The sequence below is a fragment of the Tinamus guttatus genome, unplaced genomic scaffold, assembly GCF_059628265.1.
Source record: "Tinamus guttatus ecotype Peru unplaced genomic scaffold, ASM5962826v1 Tinamus_guttatus_pri_ptg000563l, whole genome shotgun sequence".
In the NCBI taxonomy this organism is placed as follows: Eukaryota; Metazoa; Chordata; class Aves; order Tinamiformes; family Tinamidae; genus Tinamus; species Tinamus guttatus.
In genome coordinates this window covers 2,280,341-2,301,820 of record NW_028289097.1, presented here as the reverse complement: position 1 = coordinate 2,301,820, position 21,480 = coordinate 2,280,341, and the positions used below count along the sequence as shown (strand labels likewise).

Genomic DNA, 21,480 nt, shown 5'->3' with positions numbered 1-21,480 from the left:
CGGGGAGAGGTTCTGGTAGCGCTCGGGCACCTCCCACACCGTCTTGTTGAGCTCCTGCCGGTAGAACTTGGGCCGCTCCTGAGACATGTCGGCTCCGCAGCCCGCCCGCCCCGCCCGGCGCGGCGGGAGGGGGACGCTCGGCCCGCGGCGGCAGCAGCGGCGGCGGCGGCAGCCCTAACCCCGCCGCCACCTCCAGCAGCAGCAGCAGCAGCGGCGGCGGCTCCTTCCTTCCTCCTTCCCCCTGCAGGCGGGGGCAGCGCCAATGCCCTCCCCTCGCTCCCTCCCTCACGCCGCCCGTTGGCCGCCGCCCCCCCCGCCCTGGCGGCGGCGCCGCGCTCGCGCCTCGCGCGCTGAGGTAACCGGGGCGGCGGCGGGGGGCGCCTCGCGCCCGAGCGTTGGGAGCCGCCGCCCGCCCGCTGCCCTCGCGCTGTCAGTACGTGTCCCCCCGTCCCCAGCCCGCCCTGCAGCGCCGCGAGGTGAGAGGCGGGAGGGGGTTAAGGGGCGGGGCGGCGGGGACGCGGCAGGTGACGCCCCCGCCGCAGGCGGGACGGGGACGGTGGCGGCGGCCGCCCCCGGCTCCGCCCGGCTGCTCTGAGGCACCCGCCGCCGCCGCCGAGGCCCAATGGCTCCGCACGGCCGCTCTCGCGAGAACTGCAGAGCCCGCCGCAGAGATGACCCAATATGGAAGGGGCGCGGGGGAAGTCTCGCGAGAGCACGGCGGGTGGGGCGGGGCCTGGTGCAGGGGGCGGGGCACGGGGTGCCGGTGACGTCGCGGAGGAGGCGGGGCCGGCGCAGCGGGTTTCCCGCCGCCCCGGGCCCGGGCCGGGGCTTCCCTGTTCCCTGCCGCCGGATTTCCCCGGTGCTTCCCTTTATTTCACGTGTCCACGAGTCCCGTCTGCCCTTTTGCCACTCGGTTGCCCATAGGGCAAGTTTGACAGAGAAAAAAAAAAGGAAAATCAATGAATAAACTCAAAAATATGACTGAGACAGGCCCCGGGTTGCGAGCTGAGGGCGCCTTGCCCCTTTTGGGGGCTTCGTGGTGGGGCCACGGGCAGAACTCAGCTCCCTCTGCCCAGTGTTTGTTTCCCACTTAGGTTTTTTAGAGAACAAACTGTTTCTCAGCGCTGCAATATGGCTTTATATTACCGAAAATACCTACGTACCAGATGGTATCTGGAGGTTGGGCGTAGTTTATCGTGGAGCCTGTGGTGTTTTCACCAGGTAGCAAGTGCGGAATTGCAAATAAACAGCATTAGGGTTTGGAGCATGAGGCCTGAAGCTTGAGGAGGACCAGTTTTGTCAGCCGTGCCGTGCAAGGCGGACACGTCCTGCATGGACACGCAACGTAGCTTTTACTCCGGTGGCTCCCTGTGTCAAAAACCTTCTTGTTCCGGACGCGGGCAGGCAGAATGGGACCCTGTCCTCTGCCTCCGTGAGTCATCGTTGGGGTCCAAACAGCAGGAGTGAAGGAGAGCTGAACTTTACCCCTGCTTGTGTCTAAAAGATAACTTAACTCATTGGCAGGATGGGCTCTTTAATGTCTTCCATCAGCAGACTCTACCTTCCTGTTGTAGTATTTTACCTCAGGAAGGTGCCTGTGCTCAAAGATGACACCAATAGGCAAAGCTTTAAAAACTTGTGCTGGGCCTCAAGAACAAAATGAACAAAAAATGGCTCTTAAATCTGCCCGTGGAAGATCTGGATTTATCTCCTGTGCACGAAGAGGGAGGAACTGTGCCTTAATGATGCAGCGCGGGTGAGACTTGCCCAGCAGCGGCTCTGCTGGGGTTTTGGGCGGCCTATTAGATGCAGATTTTACACAGCATTTTGCAGCACTTATAGAGCCTGAGATTTAGCTGCGGTCTTTATGATTCAGATCTAGACCATTTTTTTCCTCCTGGGCTGGAAACAAGGAAATTGAGAACTTGTTCCCCAGCCCTGGTTTGGAGATCACAAAACAGAGGGGACCCAGGCTGGTCCTTCCCACAGAGTTGGAATAAATCAGGTTCCCAAAGGACCCAATATTCCTGCAAGTGATTTGGCAGTTGATTTATCTCATCCTAAGAGCTGCAGATCTTTAATGGATTTCAGTCTCCAGAGCTTTGACTATTGGTTCCACAGGAGTTATGCTGGGGTGGGCCAATCACATATTATACTTTTTAGTGGTTTTGTTTTTAAGAGAGACTTCAGTAATGACCCTGTTGTTGTTTTCCTTCAGTCTTACTGGCAAGAACAAGCTCTTTGGTTTTGGCCTCCAGCACTTGCTGTTCCTCTGGTTTCGACCATTGGTGATCAGAAGACTCTATGGAGCTAGATGATGATATCACCAGGGTGTTACAACCAACACCATTCAGAGCCCAAAGAGACGTACAAACTGAGGAGCACTTCCAGACATACTTCAAAAGAAACCTGTCCTCCACCTTATGCGGGGATATACAAATCCCTCGAGTCCATCGGCGGCTCCATTGCAGGTGAGTTACATGCGAGGAATCTGACAGATGCGTAGAAAGTAAAGAGGCTCTTGAAGCCCAAGTATACAAAAAAGGTGCAAACTTTCCACTGCTGGTAATGAAAATGCGAACTGCACTGATTGATAACTGAAGCAGAGCACCCAGTAATGGCAACTCGCACCTGGAGCATGAGAGCGGCCTAGCACCGCGCTGCATAAACTGCCATTTGCAATCTGCACAAGTCCCTGTTCACTTTGGGACTATGATAGCAAGAGGGATATATGCACTGCAGAGCCAAACTACCATTAGTCTTGGTCCCCTGCAGTGCCTCCCTTACCCTTGGGGCATGCACAAGCTTGCATCTGCTTTCTCGGGTTTGTGGATTTTGCTACTTTTGTTTCTTAAATTTCAAGACCCATTTTCTGTTCCTTCTTAGTGGGGGACATAGAAAGTTGCATAATGGTATGACAGAGATTGACTGAAATGCCTTTTCCTTATTTTGGAGCTGTGTTCCTATATTCTTTGACAATAACGGCTGAGGTAAGCGTATTGGTGCAGCGCTACTGCTTCAGCAGCCTGGTTTCCTGTTCTGGGATGTCACCGTCACCTCCTTTGGACGTTGTCCTGGGGTAGAGGCATCTCTTCTTCCAGAGGAGCCCCAGAAAGCTCTCCTCTTGGCAGCGTGTGAGAATTCCTCATATTCTTCCAGCCGGGCAAATGTAATCAAAAATAGGAAGCTCTTTCATCAGCTTCCCTTTCAGTTTTATTTGACTATGAATACTCTCAGTTTTCTTTCTTTGGATCCTGACTGGACTGGCAGTCATTATGTATTTACTCTGGACTCTGCAAAGTCCTTGTAAGAAAGTAAAAAAAGAAATCTCTGATTCATCATTTACCCGAGCTTTGTCTCAGCAGTTCACGGGGACTAAAATGTATCCTGAAATGTGGCTGTTCTGGGTCTGTGGCAGGACTCGAGACCAGGCCATGGGGGAGCTTCCCCGAGGTGCGGGGGGTTTGCTGGGATGTATCCACCCGCTGCAGCCAGGAGGGACGGGACCACACGGGGAAAAGAGCTGGGAAGCCAGAACTCCCTCCTTCGGGACAGCCGGCTCTTGTATGAGCTCCGCTCTGCAGCCCGAAGCTGCGGATTGTGCTTTACTGAGGCTACGGTGAAGTAATTTCCTGGTGGTAACTGAAGGCAAATGGAGTCGTAATTGGAGCAGCTACTGGTGTTTTCTCATTTCTCATTCATCTTAAGGACTCGTCATCAAGATTAATCTCTGTTTCAGCAATGTCCTTTCGGATATTAAAGAAATAAGGAGGAGACTGGATAAAGTTCTGGAGCCAGAGAAACAAAAATCCTGGGTAGAGAGTGGTGAATTGTGCTTAATTATGAAGTGATCATTCAACCACCTGCCCACCAAGAAACGCTCGGTGCAACAAAATAAGTCTTGTCCGGAGATCAAAGGCAGAATGTTGCTTTTATGTTATAGCTAATATTATATGAAACTTTATCATTGCATTTACTCATCAGTAGGAAAATCTCTTTATTCCCTCCCCCAGCTCCTTGTATAAGCCCCATGTCTATCTTGCTTCTGCATACTCTTTTTCCCTGTTGTTTACCACTTCCCTATCTCGTGTTTTCTCTGTTCCGCATTTTGTATTCACTTGGCAGCCCAGTATATTGTCACCTTGGATAATAAAATGATGGAAGGGATCTCAATTCTGTGACATTTACTGGAGTTTAGTCACCACAGCCGCTGCCCAAGGCTGACGGAGCCCTGGGCAGACCCTGCATCATTCACATTTGCTTCATAATTGGAAAATTGCCAACACTGCCAGTGGATTAGCAAGGGGGAAAAGAGCACCGGGCTGTGGGGTTAGTCAGAGTTTACCTACTGGAAATTCTGATTCAAAATATATAGGGAGATTAATTTATGCATGTCATGTTCTCCCTGTATCCCTACATTAAATAATGTAATACAGGAAGCACTTGACTGTTTCTTGAGAGGTGGAAGTGACTTGTCTATGTTGTTTTTTCCCCACGGGTGTCGTTTTTTTATATTTTCCTTCTAGACCAGAATAGGAAGGATCCAAATCCCATCTCCTATTGTTCTTCTGCATTAATGAGGTCAAGTAATTGATGCATTTGGAGCTCAGGGCGCTGGAGCCGAGAGGATATCATGCGAAAGGCGCACGGGGCATTTGCAATTCATCCGAATGGAATGCGGAGGCCCGGGTGCCAGCTGGGGCTCCAAACGCTCCTGCCGGCGTGGGTCACGGTACACGGTGCCTGCAAAGAGCCCTAGCAGCGTGGAGAGGATGCTGCAGAGCTGGAGGGAGCAAAAGGCATTACTGCTTATCTAATTTTTTGCAGGTTCTCCTGGAAAAGGTGCAAAAAGATCATATTCAAGTTGTTTCCTATCCTGAATTGGCTTTTTTCGTATCGCTGCAGAGAGTGGCTCTTGAGAGACATACATGCAGGCTTAAGTGTTGGCATCTTTCAGATTCCTCAAGGTAGGCAGAGAGAAAAAGAACTTTCTTAATATCTTTTGTATATCATCAGTTTAAATTTGACCTGCATATTTTCCTCTTCTTCTTAAATGTGGGATTATGCAGGAGTTTCAACCATATAAGTTCCATAATTCATAACCAATTTGTTTTCATATTTTTAGGAAAAAAAAATCTGTAATCAGACAGTACACGGTATAATTTCAAAAGCAGGACATACTTTTTTCATACACAAAATTCCCCTTAAATTAACTCCAACACATAAACAGCAGCGTCATTTTCTTCTATTGTGAACGAAATAACATGGTCTTCGCAACCCACACTGCAAAATCAAGTGTATTAGAAACTCACAGCGTGGCCACCTCACTAGCAGGTGGCCTAAAAGGGCAGTTGCTTTGAGTTTCTAGTTAGCAAGTGCCCCTGTTGCAACACAATCTCTTTTTTTTTTTTTTTTTTTTTTTGTTACTAATTGGCCTGAGTGGCTTTATCAGGTTTTGGGCTCCCTAAGATATACATGGTGGGAGTTGAATGGCTTCTTGCCCACCTGGCTTGTTGGCCAAGACCTGGCCTGGCGTGTGGGAGGTATTATAAAGAAGACTCATGCTGCCTATATTGTGATGGTTCCATTACAAAATATAACTCGGGTCTTCATTAGAGTTGTCAGGTTTTCATCAGCAAAATTTTACTTAAATATATTAACCAAAGATGAGAGAGTTTTACCCGTTTGTTTGATTTTAGAAATATTTTTGCCTTCCAGGACTGCTAGGAGTTTTGCTGACCAGGTTACCTTTGCCAGTTATCAATGGCTTCTATTCTGCATTCTGCTGCTCAATGACTTATGTCATATTTGGGACCTCGCATCATATCTCAATTGGTGAGGTTTATCTTGTACTGCAAAATGTTTCTACAGGTGTTAGACATTACATGCAATGCTGTTTCAAAAGCTGGCAAGATGTCCTAGTTTATTCATCTGTTGACATGCCAGTGTTATTTAGGTGAGACTCCAGAGCCCCAAATTCTCTATTAATTGTTCCACTTCTGCAGCTGATTTATGGTGAGAATTTCAGCAAGTCTGTCAAGTGAAGGTGCTTTAAACCCCAGCCCAACAAGAGCTACTGCAGCTCCTGTGTCACAGCATCAGTGCACAGGGAGACAGCTGGACTACCATGGTGGCATCTCCTACATACAGGGCCAGCACAAGCTGCTTCTCATTTACCCCCAGCATGAGACTATGAATCATGATTTAACTCCTGGTCTGCCCCTGAGGCCGGGCAGTTTCTTGTCATGAGCTGTTGATGGTTTGGCATTCTTAATTTTCCCAGCAACTAAATCATTGGAAAGATGTTTACATCTGAGGCCCTTCACATCATCATAATAAGGGGCTATGTGGAGCTCCTTACATAACTGGGCACTTCTGTGTCTGACTGTATTCTGAGACTTTCTCTCAGCTCATGACAATGCACCTGTTTTTGTTATTGTTTTTGTTTTTTTAGTATAATATTTCTGTCATGCACCTGATGCGCATCAGAGACTGCACTTGTAAAACTGTAGAAGGAGTCTGAACTTTCCAGATAGCACTGGGGAACGTTAGGTGCTTGTTGAGGAACAGTGAATTTTGAAAATGGGTTACGTACATGAGTGAAAATAGACTGTCTCGTACTGCAGAGGCTGATGGTGGGAGGAAGAAATGGTGGTTTTGAGGTAGATCTTTCTTGCAACACCTCATGCAGTTCCATTTTCTGTTGTCTGTTCTGTTGCTTTCAGGCTCATTCAGCATCCTAAATGCAATGGTGGCAAACATTGTGAAGACTCTTAATTTCAACCAAATATTGTCCTCTAATGCCTCATTAGCCAATTTCTCAGACCCCACAGTTATGAAAAATTACATGGAGGCCTTAACACTTACGGCATCAACAACATTTTTGACTGGCATCATTCAGGTAGAAGATGAGTCTATTTTACCCCATAAGGACGTACCCTTATATGCATTCTTTGACAAGTGAAAGACTGTGTGCATGCTCTAACCACAAAGACTAAGCTCAGCACATTTGAATACATATGTTGTGCAATCTGGAACATGAAGGTCTGCTTCTTCCTGTCACAATGCATAGAAAAGATGTTTGATATGTTCAAGGGCCCCACAGTACAAGAGGGATGTGGAGCTGCTGGATAGTCCAGCGCAGGGCCACAAGGATGATCAGGGGCCTGGAACATCTGCCCTATGAGGAGAGGCTGAGGGAGCTGGGCCTGTTCAGCTGGAGAAGAGAAGGCTGAGAGGGGACCTGAGCAGTGTCTAGAAGTACCTCAAGGGAGGCAGTGAGGAGGATGGGGCCGGCCTCTTTTCAGTGGTGGCCACCGACAGAACTAGAGGAAATGGCCACACACTGAAGCACCAAAAGTTCCACAGGAACTTAAGGAAAAAATTCTTCACAGTGAGGGTGCCAGAGCCCTGGAACAGGCTGCCCAGAGAGGTTGTGGAGTCTCCTTCTCTGGAGATCTTCAAACCCGCTTGGACGCAGTCCTGTGCCACGTGCTCTAGGTGACCCTGTGTGTGCAGGGGTTGGACTAGGTGACCTCTAGAGGTCCCTTCCAACCTTAGGCATTCTGTGATTCTGTGATTCTATGAAGAGGCACATGTCCATGATCAACACATACATGTGAAGGAAATGCTTACCATTTATGTTGGCCCATTTTCCACTGTGTGAACCCTTGGGTAGTCCTCCACACACTTGATGTAAAGTGCTCTTATTTTGGTGCGCCAGCGTCTTAAGCATGTCTAATAAATATAGCATGTTCCAAATAACTATCCATCATGTATAGCCATAAAGAACAATGATCTTAAAATATGGAAAAAAGAAGGGCAGTTTAGGCATTGAGAATTATATCACATCTCGTTTTTCATTTGCTTTCTCATTCAATACAGTTGCTGTTAGGCTGTTCTTGCCTGGGGTTTGTCACAACCTATTTGCCAAAGACTCTCATCGATGCTTATCTCACTGCAGCAGCATTGCATGTCATCGTATCGCAGTTTACCTTCGTCTTGGGCATCGTGATTGACTTCCACAAGGGCCCCCTTGCCATTTTCTATGTGAGTAAATTCATTGCTGGTCGAAAAAGTACATGCTTGTTAGACAGAAAAGAACAGCTTCAGAAACTGAAGGCAATTTTTGGCTATGTCAGTTGGTAGGGGACATTTGTGCAGTGCCCAACGGTGCTTTGCTTCACCTTCCTGTTGTCTTGAATGGGCATATGGAGATTATTAACTTGTGGGCATGTAAGAAAAAAAGGTTTTGCACATTTTTAATCACTAATATAGTTCTAGAATTTTCAGTACGTCTGTAACTGTTATAGAGGAAAGGCTATAGGAAAAGGTTTTTTGTCTCATTTTCCAGTAGATCACCACTGTGCTTTTGAGCATACAGTATCGATATAATATACCAAAGACAAAGAATCAGTAGACTCCAAGCTAAATACAAATTAAAGCCAATTTTTTGTCATTTACTTTAACGATTTTGATCAGACAGCTTGAAAGAAAGGGTAGTGTAGGAGAGGAATGATGGTGCAGAGACAGATCTGAGTTATTTGTGGCATTGTTTTCTCTGCAGACACTAATAGAAAAGATGGATTTTTAAATACTGTTTTGTTCTTAGCATCTCTTCTTCCCACTGAAGACACCACTGTATCAGAAAGGATGAATTCACATGTCAGGGCAACCTATGTCAACCTCCCAGAATTTACGTAGTATCTGATTCTGATGCTCTCTGTGATTTTTTTTTTCATTTCCAGAATCTATTTCATTACTTCCTGGTTCTCCCAAAGGCAAATGCTACCAGTATATTGCTGTTCATGGTCTGTGTGGTCTTGCTACGAGTCAGTAAATATATCAAGATAACATATAAGCACAGTCCTGTTGCGTTTCCTATGGAGCTTCTCTTGGTAAGCACCCTCCATATTTCCCCTGGGATAACTGAACCAACACAGAGCTCCAGAATGTTTTGTCTGAGACGATGTGGATGTTCCTGAGTGTTCAGAAAGTTTCATGGAAGTAACAGGGTGGTTTGGAACAAGAAAAATAGCCCTCATTTTAGATAGGACACACCTGACACTACTATTGCCAAGGGGTAGGAGGCATGGGTATAATATACTTTTTTCAATAACTTTCCATCTGTGATTAATTCCTTTAAATACTCCTACCAGGTGCTTAGACACACTGTGTACAGTTTCAGGAGCAAATCCTCTATAACCTCTGCCATTGCTTTTTGCTTTCTTTTCCAGATTGTCACAGTCACCCTTATTTCTAACCGTATTCATCTTCACGCTGAATCTAGCAGGGTTGTCGTCAGTATGATCCCTCACGGGTTAGTTACCTCTGCTGTTAGTGAGGTTTTTGTTAATGTTTTTGCCATACAGAAGAGATGTTTCAGCCTGTTGCTGAAAATTGACGTGGAGGATTTGGCGCTGGGAAGCCCCGTTCTAGAGATAAGTCTTCAAGAGCTGTAATTGCCTCGTTGTTTCGGAGCATATAAACAAAATGTAAACCACAATCTTCTTTAGTGGATTGAAGAGTTGTGTGCACATAAAGAAAGGAATTTGCATTTTGTGTGAGGTGGAGGCAAGCAGTCTTATAGAGCATCTCCTATGGGGTGCAGACTGCCTTGGATGTTGGTCTGGGGTACACGGTTATTTTGCACAGAGTTCAAAGCAAGTCTAAACTTCTCTCTCCTCTGAATCTGCAGGTTTCTGCCTCCTACACGGCCAGATTTATCAAACCTGAACAAGATTGTATTCCATGCCTTCTCCCTTGCTATTGTAAGCTACTTCCTTCTTGTTTTTGTGGGAAAGAAGTATGCTTCACTTCACAACTACAATATTGCCAGCAATCAGGTGAGAACAAAAATGCACATACTTCCTGAGCCAGAAAGCAAACTGAGCTCTCCTATTAAAGCCACTAACCACTTGAGAGGGGTAGAAACACAGGTTTTGCAGCAACTTGCATACCCTCCTATGTGGAAGAATAGGCACTATAAGCCAGTAAACGGAGAGACAAGGCATGTCCCTTTTCGATCAAGAGGCCTTTGCATAATCCCACTGATTGGGATGCACCTCACACGGCTGCAGCTGAACCCCAAAGACCATTGGTGTTTTGAATCTGCAGTGCTATAAAAGCACACAGCATTAATAGCTGAAATTCTAAATGGCCTGCACAGCTGTGCTTTCCTGTATCGCGCTAGCAACCACCTCAGCATCAGGATCCTCTACCAAGAGTAATTGCTTTGAGAGACTTTCAAGCTAAAACTGTGTTGGTTTTCAGTGTGCAGGAGTTAGGAAGCATGAGCTGTTTGGCTGTTCTGGCAGTTCAGCTTGTTGTGATGACTTGGAATATTTATTAGGAGGGAATTAAGCCAGTAAGGAAGCCAGCCTGACTTCTTGTAGCCTTTTGGAATAAATATCAAGGGAATGTCTTTTCTACTCAGTTTGTCCAGGTGCACTATGCTGCATACTGAGATTTGCTACATGTCAGCCTGGAAGTCAATCCCATACAGCTTTGGAGTTCCCAGTGGATTTCTTTGGAAGAAGAAACTTGATTTTTGGGGCCTCAGCTGTGAAAACTTTATGCTTTTAAAGATAGTTCATGTAACCATAGCAAACTGTTTTTTTCAGAGGGTCTCCTGAACTTAGCAACACAGATAAGCAACAAGCAAGTACAAGCATAAAGAAATGCTTCTTTATAAGTTATTTCTGTTAAGGTAAGTCACTCATGTAGGTTTTTCTCTACTTCATTCTGTTTCTGTTTTTACACAGGAGCTAATAGCTGTGGGGCTATGCAATATTTCCAGCTCATTTTTCAAAAGTTTTGCTGTCAGCTGTGCTCTTTCTGGAACTGTCATTCAAGAGAAGACGGGTGGCAGAACCCAGGTGAGCTGGGCTGGATTCATCAAACTTCCAAAGTCTCATCTAAAATATCTGCACACTTAGTATAGGCTGACTTTTCATCCAAACAATTTCTGAGCTTTAAAGTTATATTCTCATGCAACATTAATTTAGATTCCTTCTTCTGGTGTGTTATGTACTATAATTATATAAAATTTACAGCACATCATGTACCATGAATTAAGCTAGGATCCTGTGAGGGAGAATAGGATATGTTCATGCAGTTTAAAACTATGTTTTGGTTGAGTATATCGAGATGAAAATTATTCACCAAACTTTTACTACTTTTTCCTAACTTTTTTTGTACTTAACTTTGTGATTTTAATCTGCTTTATTGGACTTGGTGAGGAGAAGTAGCCTGTAATACATGTATACAATACAATACAAGTATACAATACAATGCAATACAAATGAGAACATGGCCCTGAAAGTCCTCTCTAATGAAGTATTTCTCTCCAGTTAGCAGCAGCGATTGGAGCCTCCATAATGCTGGTGTTTGTGCTGAAACTCAGATACTTCTTCCAGGCCATGCCTAACGTAAGTTAATGGTAGCAGCCAACTTATTTTCTAAGCATAATTTAGTGACTTTCTGGGCCAGTTAGGGATTCTGCTCTAGAGCTGACTGTTTGCAGGAACTGATGATGCCAAAGCAACTTCTCTAGATTTCAACCTGTTACAGTATTAGATAATAAATATTGCATCTCTGATCAAAACAAGCTAAAACTCCTTGGCTAAAACAGTATTGAAATTTCACTGCCAGGATCTACAATCTGAATGTTGCATTTCACTTTTAGTCTCCCATCTTGCGAGCTTTTGCATACCCATACAGCACAATCAGGAGTGGCTACAAACATTTTGGTACTGGGGATTACTTGGCAGACTCAGTTTTCTACCCCTTTCTCTTTTTTTTTCGTCTTTTTTTTCCTTTGAGAAACCACTGTCACAGAGCATCACTTCCTGATCTTTTCTGGCCTCCTGGTAAGATGGGAGAATAAACCCCTTTCCCAAAGCTAGCTGACAAAACAGAATTTAACCATCTACTTCCCTTCAGGCTGCTTTTCCTTGCTAAGAAGGCCTGTTTCAACAAATGGTGTCAAGCAGCTTCCTCAATCTGGCTATGAGCTGCCCATGCTAATTGAAACCGTTCTTTGAAAGAGCAACTCTTAATTCTGTAGATAAAGTTGGCCTTTCTCCTAGCGTGGCAGGAGGCAGAGGGATTCACTAGGGAACACTGTAAGGGAAACTACACAGAGCATTTCAAGAGGGAGCCCGGGTGTATTTGCAGAAATTATTGTGAAATCAGATGAGGTTTGACCCTTGCTTCATGTTGTTCTGCAGGTCAGAGGAAAATTGTTATATACATCCACAATAATTATGGAACTAAAGCTATTAACAGATTTTAATCTTGAGCAGTTTAGCCACTGCTTGGTTATATGTTGTCTAGCATGTTTGTAGTTGCAAAGAAAAATATTCAAGATAACAGATGCTATTTTTTCTGATTTTCACAGGGTGTACTGGCTGCTATTGTGGTAGTTAACATGTTCCCATTCCTTGAAAAATTTATGGATATCCCAACCCTGTGGAGACAGGATAAGTATCATTTAGTAAGTGACAAAAAAGCCACCTAGAACTGGAAGGTGCTTTAAAGGGGGAAAGGCACAGTTTGGGAGAGCAAAACTCATTCTCTTAGAAATGGGATCGTTTGAAATATTCACCCAAAGAATTGTACTGAAACCCTTATGAAGTTACTTGCTATTTCTGTGCAGGCAGAACTGATCATTGCTTCTGGTTCCCAGATCCTCTGAGAAGGAAATGGTCTAGCTATAACCTGGGGCTGCTTGTAAGCACTTGTGCAGGATTTCTCTCTCCTAAAGAGAAAGACCCCCAGTATCATGTGGCTTCTCCTGACTATTCTTCTCCCTGTTAAAAACGCTGGAGATTTGAGCTGTGTGTCAGATTTATAGTCCTGGGGTCTGAGGATTGTGAAAGCTTGGCCAATGCTCAGCTTCTATCATTTCCTGAAAGTGATTTCATTCAGCTGACCATAGCAGGAATCATTCGTCTCCATCTGTGCTGTGAGTTACAGCATCAGAAGTTCTTTCAGTAAAGACCAATCTTTATTTAGTGTCTTCTATGCAGTTTTGTTTCCTCAGAAACTCAAGTGCTTACCAGCAGGCAAGTTCTCAGCACCTTGTTTCAGTCACAGCTGGTTATTTGCCTCGTTCTTGGCAAATTCTTGAGCTTGGCTGGATTTACACCTCGAATTGTTGGTTAGGGCTGAGTTTGGAGGTCATTTCACTTCTTCTCACTACTAATGTTCTCTCTGTCTGTTGTTCGAAGGTTATTTGGCTTGTAACTTTTGCAGCAGTCCTTTGTCTTGGCCTCGATGTTGGTTTAGCAATCTCCATGGGCTTCACCTTCTTCGTAATCACCGTGAGGTCACACAGGTACTTGCAATTTTTACAGCAAAATACTGATTTTTCTTAGAGTTCATGTCGATGTGTAACTTTACATGTGAAAATGGAAAAGCAGCTTCTGTAAATACTTCAGTCAGATCTTCTGGAGTCTCTCATAAATTAGTAATCTCTTTCTATTCAAGTTTATGGCTTCCAGTGTACCTAAAGGGTGTGCTTATATACTGCTTCCCTACTGGAAGAACCCGAATTATGAGTAAATAGCTTTCTGTATTCACACCCCCTGAAATTGCTGTTGGTGTGTCCAGTGAAGAAGAGAGAAATGAAGATCAGGCGTTTAGGAACAGATGGCTCTTCTCTGTTCCCTATAAAAACCTAATAAACATCTTGTTTCAGGATGAAGATGGTGGTGCTGGGACAGATTCCAAACATGAATATTTATAGAAGTTTATCCGTCTACAAAGCTGTAAGAGGAAGCAAAAACCCCAAATGTTCTCTCTCTCTGTAATCCAGCTCCTTTCCTGCAATGATTAGGGGTGACCATTCAGACTCAACCCGTTTGATGCAAACTTTTCAGATCTTGCACGTTCGAGTGTGGCAGCGGGAAGCGGTTCCGTGCCCAGCTGAGTCCCGGGCGCGCGGGGGACGCCGCGGTGCCGTCGCTGCCAGCAGAGCTTTGTTTTTGCTGAGTTGCTTTTCCAGCCGGGTTTTGTCCACGCCACATGTGTTTTCCCAATAACTGCACGTGCTGGATTGACTCATGGATTCCCTGGCGATGGGGCGGTCGGGAGGGCACAGATGTTGTTAACACGTTAGTGCAAGACCTGCACCAAACGGAGGCAGGCAGTGCTGTGGAAATAAGGTATATCTGTAACTGCAGGAGGCCTAGATTAATTTGTGCTAATTAGGTCCATGCTGCCCATACCACTACCGGCATGCGGGGTGAACGGACAAGTTCTGTGCTTAGAGTGGGAGCAGGATAATAGCTGATGGTATAACCCCCACAGAAGTCACCTTTTGTTTTACAGGCCATGGAGATTGAAGGTGTTAAAATCTTCCAGTGCTGTTCTTCCATCTCTTTTGCAAATATGAAGCACTTCAAAAGCTACTTGTTAAAAAAGGTAAATGACACTTTTCTTTTATCAGGCCGCAGAAGTTTCTAAGACCCTGCATTAGGCAAATATAACTCCCCGAAAACTTGTTTTTCTTTTTTAGATGGACATGAAAGCAGTGCCTCTTGACGAAAATGAAATGAGGGCTTTAATTTCAGTTAGTCTGTCTGACACCTCAGTGCAAGGAAAAGATTTTAAATGTGCCTGTGTCTGCAATCAACCTGAACCAACACCTAGGGTCAGCTTTGGAAAAATATCTAGTTTGTTTGTTGGAGGTGCCTGTTTTTATGTTGCTAAGAACAATGTTTTTAACATGTCAGAACGTGAACAGCTGCAAGTATTTATATAAAGCATATATATATATTTGCTGTTTGAAAATAAGCAAGCATTTCTTCACACTTGTATTTTCTGTGATAGAACAATCTAAGCTCAAATTTGAAAGTATTAACAACAATTGCAACAAAAAAGGATCAGTGAAATTTGCCCACTCACTGACCAGCTGCCACAGAAAGAAAATATTGGTACAAAGGTCTGCAGAACTTGGCCAGTCAGGGCCTGTTAGTGTTGCTCAGAAAGGCAATATATCTTCAAAATTTGAAGGAGGAAAATAAAAAGTTTTCTTATAGTGAAAAGAGATGTTGCATGAAACCAAGGGGCAGCCTCTTTTATCATCATTTCCTTCATGAAAGTTAAAAGTAACAAGTAATATTCCAGTATCACAGGCCATTTTAAGGTATGAAAGAGTGAGGTAGTCCTGAACACATTCTGGTAACCACATCTGAGGCTTGCCTGAGTCACCTACTACTTTGCATACTCTTTTGCTATATTTAGTGCTATTTCAGAGGTGTTTTTACCATGAGACAAGGAGTATCATAGGATTTACAGTCTTACTTGCAGCAAAAAAAAATTCCACGCGCTAGGCCGAGTTCTCACAACCACTGGTGTATTCTCCATTTTCCATTGTAGATACCATATACAGAGAAACTGGTGAAACGACATCAAACAGGGAGTGATTCCTCAGCATCTTCATTTAATTTGGTGCATTGGTCAAAGTATGGAGACAGACCCAGCTCCAGGATACTCTTGGTGGGAGCAACTCAAGCACAGCCTGCATCCCCGGGGCTTAAAACGGGCCTGGAGGCTGCCAAGAGCCAGGACGAAGGGAAAGGAACTTGCCCTTCCTCCGTCTCTGCACTAGATAACTCCTCAGTACTGCTGCATGAGGAAACAGAGCCCAAAACACGTTTGCTCTGTCCAGTCCACACCATTATTTTAGACTTCAGCATGGTACAATTTGTGGATTTGCAAGCCTCAGACTTGCTGCGACAGGTAAGCGACCTGAATGCACATAAGTGCCAACCTAAATGCATGTAAGTGCAAAGCCTAAACTTCACCTGATGTCATGTTGCCTGTTGGCCTAATGTGCCCTGTTATGTAACGATTTGCGCGTCTTCCAGATAACTTTGAAGGGTGCAAGATTTACCTGTTGCCTTTCAGAAATTTATAGCTTTCCCTCCAGTAAAAACACTTCATTTTTGTTCTTGTATTTAATCAGAAGCCACACTGACAATACAAAGGACATGGAAAAACCTGTCGTGCATTGGCACTGGTTCTAGAATCATAGGAACAAAAACACATTTATAAACATGTCTGATTTGTTTTTCCCATTTTAGCAGTTTTTTATTTTTTTCTTCTAGCTGGACATTTTAAAAACTCCCTTTGTCTTAGAAATATCAGATATAAAACTACCAGCTGTCTTCTCTGAGAGTGATTTGTTATTTTTGCTGATTGCCTAATTAGCCTTGTCTTTGAAGTGTGCCTTGAATTTCTTAGTCTTCAAGTGGGGATCGTAGCCAATGCAGATATATTTAGCAAAAATAAATTTCATGTATCTGTGCTTCTCAGAAAGATGCAGTTCCAGATGGATTCTTACTCAGCTCCCTCAAACTCTGGAGCTCAACTGCAAAACTTCAAAAGGTTTTTGCTTGATAACAAGTTAGACTAACACTTCTTGGGAGTAATTGTGCACTGAGCTGATCTCCCTAAAATCCTTTAAGAATTATTTGCCATCCAGTATATAAGTTTCCTCTTGAAAAATGGGGATGAAGTCAAAAATCTTTCTAGGCTCCTCCCAGCTGCATTTTGTAACGTTCGTGATTCTCTGTACATTTTGGGCTGAACTTTCTATAGCAAATAATGATTTCTTTATTAATAATTGTATTCTAACTACAAAGGGCTGGATATTGAGGGACTGTTGAGAATCTATCCACCTAAAATCTGATTCCTTTAAGACTAAGGTGATCTATCTAAAAATGCTGGATGTGAAAATTGAGGGAACCGGAGAATTACAGGTCATGTTTGAAAATAACAGGTTCCCAAACCCCTCGTTTACACACGGGCATGACATCTATGTATTAAGAATCATTTCATATTTGCCTGTTCCTATGAGAACTTCTTGTTTAAGCAAAGAAATAACCCTGGGAGCTGCACAGGGAGCTGTGGGAGGACCAGAATGGGAGCTGGCTGTGACCCGCCCTGGTTTTTGGAGTCAGGATTCATCAGCATCTGGGACATCTTGGCTTTTAATGCTGAATTAAGAAACAGAATTTGAGACTTTGGAATAAGGGTGTTCTCCAAAGATGCAAAATTACAAGCGAGTTCTTTTTTTCCTATTTATATCTTAGTTTCTGGCATGCCTGATTAAAACAAAATAGCTAATGCCAGTCTGGAATTCTTTCCACAGATCTTCTATATGTTTCACAATATTGGTATTACGGTCCTGATAGCCAGCTGTCACTGTGAGTATAGTTATAATATTGTCTTATAGTCAATACTCCATAATATTGACTTAGCAAGGGCGAGTTCTAAGCTGCAGGGAAATGTTTCAGCCAGGCTGCTTGGTGCGACTTTAGTTGGTTTGCTTATTTCCCCCCTTTCTTACAGTATCCGTGATAGCAATCTTTGAGAAGAATGATTTCTTTGACAGCTGTATCACCAAAGAAAGGTTCTTTCTAACGCTCCATGATGCTGTGCTGGCTGCTTTAGAGAAGCATCAAAGGCAAGAGGAGCTAGAATTTGCCAATCGATCTACTGAGAGAGAGTTTGATGAGGAACCATTTGCTGAGCAGCAGAAGGTAGAATTTTAGCTGACATTTAAGGCACTTTGTTAAGCTATCCTATCAGTAACTTAACAAGCTTACGGTGTGGAAGGTGAGATAGGGCAGAGCAGATTGAATTCTCCTGGTATATTATCATATTATATTATTATCCATACATACTTGGCTGTTTGAAATGAATGGAGATCAAAAAATAATCCCAACAAATCCAATTTATTTGAGCCCTTCTGTTTGGGGGAGGCACCTTTGTGTGCAGCCTGGGAGGACTGATCAGACTGAGTTTTGTTGCATTTGTCTTGGGGCTGATGGAGGAAATGCAGGACACTGTTAGCCAGATTTCCTAGAAGAATTGGAGCTTATGCACATGATCTTCTGTGTGTCAGATCTCTGCAATAATTCTTAAGCTCATTGGTGGGCTCAGCCAAGTCTGAAGAGAGTGGACAGTTGCAAATTCCGGGAAAAGCTGCTTCTTCTGAGTACCAGATTCCAGTAATTGCCCCACCTAGGGAATAAAAACAGCCTTGGTTGATCCTCTTGTGCATACAACCCAGCTGGACTCCTATGGAGGGGAAAATGAAGGGGGAAAAAATCCAGATCTGTAGGAAAGCGGCTTCTGGAGTCCTGCTGCTCACAGAACAGCTGCTTTCACTCTCTCCTCTTGCCATAGTCTAAAGCTTCCCGACCTTCCCGGTGGTCTCCCCCATAGAAAAACCTTCCCAAGGATGGAGGTGGTAACACAGCCCCCGGCCTCCTTCGAGTGGAGATGTGGGGAGCAGCGGGAGCAGCTTCCAGGCAGGAGGCGGCAGTGGTTTGAGCCGGGGCCGGGGGTGCAGATGGGAGCTCCCTGCTCCGGCAGCGGCGGCTTTGGGATCCCATCCCTCTCCCCGGCACGACGCTGCCTTGGCGCGGGAGCCGCCCTTGGCCTCCGCAGCGGATCGGCCACCCTCAGCCTCCAGGAACGTTTGTGTTGCAGGAAAGAAGCCCGTTCTTGGAGAAGAACAAGGATCTTCCCTCCGTGAAGAGCTCTGAAAATGAATTCCTGCACGACGAGCCGGTATCCGTGATCTCTGGCTCAACTCAGAATGAAGCAGAGCCAAGTCCTCCCCAGCAGCACGATCCTCCGGGCCTTCCGCTGGACTTCCATAACCCGGGCTGGGATGAGAGATGGAAGTACACCAGCAACCCCTGAATTAGACGCGTGCAGGAACTGGAATTTCAGTAGAGAGGAGAAAGGTCAGTTAAGCGACGGTTCAGGTGCTTCTTACCAGCATCTGATCCTCTTTTTTTTCTTTTTAATTTTGTCTTTTTTCAGAGTTCTTCAAATAGACAGCTTGACTAATGCCTCCATTAATTCTATTGTTCTGAACAAAAAGCAACATCTATATTATTACTTTGAAGTGCTTCCAAATAGATATGCCATGCAACAATGGAGAAAGCAGAAAAATGTCAATGTACAAGATAGAATTAGCTGTAATGCTTGGAATTATCAAATGAGTTGCACTTGTTCTCCCAATGTCTGTAGATCTTAGTTTAAATGCTCAAATTTAGCACTTTTTAAATATTTATTGCTTGCTAGTAAATATGTCTCATCTGCCACATTTCAAACATTACATGCTGGCAGCTTCATTATCTTCATCTCTGTGTAGAATTATGTGAAGCTTTACAGAAGAGCATTTTGCTATTAATATTCCACACTTTGAAGTCAATATTGTCTGCAGGATCATAACATAATCTCAGTCTGCTGAGTGTTTTTTTCCTTGGTCCCTCTCTGATGGACTATAAGTAAACTCTAGTATTTTATTTATTTTCTTTCAGGTTTTGATAGTCCTTTACTTAAATAGCGAAGAATGGAATAAAGTATTCTTCATTCAGAAGAGCCAGGAAAATTAGAATAAGACACACTTAGTACTTGGGGGGAAAAAATCAGTTTTTTTTTTCTTTAGATCAGCCATAGAGTTTGAAGCAGTAATACCAGCAGAGATGTGCAACATAGGATTACCCTGAAAGTAGAAGCTTTTAATTACACGAGCAATACACCCCACCAGGCTTCACCATGCCCTCATCTGGAGGATTATCCCATGGCTCAAACCACCGCGTGTGAGGAATTGAAGGTGAAACTAATTGTAGACAGGTGTCCAGCCTAGTGTCTGTGTGCTGCTCAGACCCTACTTTAGGGCAAAGATTGGATTTCAGTGATGCATCCTTTATGAACAGATCCTAAGCTCTGGGCGAAATTCCTTAAGCTGTGAACAGCTCTACCTTTTGCTGCTGGGCACTGTGGGGTTTCTCCATGTGGAACAGCAAGGTGGCTCCTCTCCATTCTGCTGCTCCTGGCTGCTAAGTTTTAGCAATGATACAATGGCTAATAGGAATATTAGTATTAAATGATCTGTAATGTATTCCGGTGAGTCCTTTTCATTTTTTTTTCTTTTTTTCCTTTATGTTCTTATTGTTTCCAAGTGGCTTTTTGGAGGAAAGACATAGCACTGCATGTGTAAACTGCCATGGTAAATTATTTTAGTGAGCGCTCTGGATAGAGTTGCTTACCATGGAGGAAACTGAGTCTCAGAGACCTCATACCTTTTGGATTGAAAGACAGGAAAAACTGAAAGCTTAAATAGGATTGAGTAATTCTAAAACCACATATGCTTCCCTACATTGTTTTGGACAGTGGCTTCAAGCCAAGCTCCTCTCAGCTCTGTTCAAAACAGATAAATATGAACACCATGAAAAGCATACCCCTAATTTCCAGATGCTGTTGGCTCTCCTATGGTAGCTTTGAGTTAAAATGCAGTGGCTTTCCTCATGCTTGGCATCATGGCAAGTCTCCATTGCAAACTTCAGAGAGGATTTTTGTTGTTGTTGGCTTGCTCAGCAAAGATCTGAATCTTTCCTTGCCACCCCCGTGACTGTGCACAGCTGAGCACCAGAGGACAACTCAGACGTCAGTATTTTAGCTTTCAAATTACGGGTATTCATGTTGCAAAACAAGTATCTTGCAGGGAGGAAGTCCAGACAATTCTGGTCTCTTTCCCTTGAAGCTGTGCAGTGACTTAACTCCGCTTCTGCACAGGAGCACATAGAGCACAAGGCTTCTGTGTCCAGCCAAGCACAAGTCCCTGGGCACAGGCTGGGGACAAAGCACGTACCTCATGGCCAAGGGCTCCACCTCTACCTCCAGAAAGCCACAGAAGGAGAAGGCAGAGTTCAAAGGCCCGTCTGTAATCATGTGTTTGCAAGCAGCCTGATGTTCTCACCTGACCTACTTGCAACAAGGACGGTTGTTTGGGGCGCACAGCAGCTCTTTGGATGCCCTCCCCAGCGAGCGCGATGCCACCCATGTTTCTGCAGCATGCCCTCACATTCCATAGCATGGAATTAGAGGATCCAGATCCTGAAACAGCAGCCGCAGAATGCAAAGTAAATGTAACCCTCCTCTCCCCCCAAAAACCCCAAATTGTGATTTTTATGAACATTTTGCATTGGTTTATGATGGCTACCAAAGCCACGAAGCAGCAGAGGAACCTCAGGGTCACACACAGAGTGGCAAAAGCAGCTCTTGGGGCAGAGAGCTGTGGGGTGTCACACTGCACAGGGAGCTATGAAGAAGGACAAGATAAACCGGTTACATGTGGGCATAGTTAGGGGACATTGATTTAACGAGTGCCAGGCTGTGGTGGAAAGATGAGGCTGTCCTGGCCTGGGATCAGCAACCCTTCAAGGGTGCTGCTTCCAACTCTTGTTTTTCTACCCCAGATCAGGAAAGTCCTGGAAGCAACTGGGCAGTGGTGAAGATGCTCGTGCCGCCGGTCGCTAATAGCGTGCTCCTGCCTGAGACCTTGGCACGAGGTTCCCCATTCCGATGCTCCTGAAGGACCTTGGATGGCCTCGCCGCAGGCTGCTGGAGCCAGGGCACAGGGCGCGTGAAGCAGAGCTGCGGTCACGG

The 21,480-nt window shown here is 44.8% G+C and overlaps 1 protein-coding gene across 1 annotated transcript; it reads left to right on the top strand.

The window, feature by feature from the left end:
• The first annotated feature begins 2,304 nt into the window (after nt 1–2,304).
• SLC26A8 (solute carrier family 26 member 8) lies at nt 2,305–18,742 on the top strand. Its single transcript, XM_088534536.1, has 19 exons — nt 2,305–2,471; nt 4,828–4,967; nt 5,719–5,835; nt 6,726–6,901; nt 7,885–8,049; nt 8,748–8,897; nt 9,237–9,319; nt 9,698–9,845; nt 10,764–10,877; nt 11,352–11,429; nt 12,401–12,496; nt 13,233–13,339; nt 13,703–13,772; nt 14,335–14,427; nt 14,522–14,656; nt 15,385–15,747; nt 17,162–17,216; nt 17,362–17,552; nt 18,508–18,742. Exons 1-19 carry the CDS (start codon nt 2,305–2,307, stop codon nt 18,721–18,723), a joined length of 2,664 nt encoding a protein of 887 aa, XP_088390662.1. The 3' UTR covers nt 18,724–18,742.
• The last annotated feature ends 2,738 nt before the right edge of the window (nt 18,743–21,480 follow it).

Excerpts from the sequence above, each read along its gene's own strand:
- SLC26A8 (XM_088534536.1), top strand. The coding sequence starts at position 2,305 with ATGGAGCTAGATGATGATATCACCAGGGTGTTACAACCAACACCATTC. Across the intron at positions 2,472-4,827 it reads CATCGGCGGCTCCATTGCAG|GTTCTCCTGGAAAAGGTGCA; the intron begins GTGAGTTACATG and ends AATTTTTTGCAG. Across the intron at positions 9,846-10,763 it reads ACAATATTGCCAGCAATCAG|GAGCTAATAGCTGTGGGGCT; the intron begins GTGAGAACAAAA and ends GTTTTTACACAG.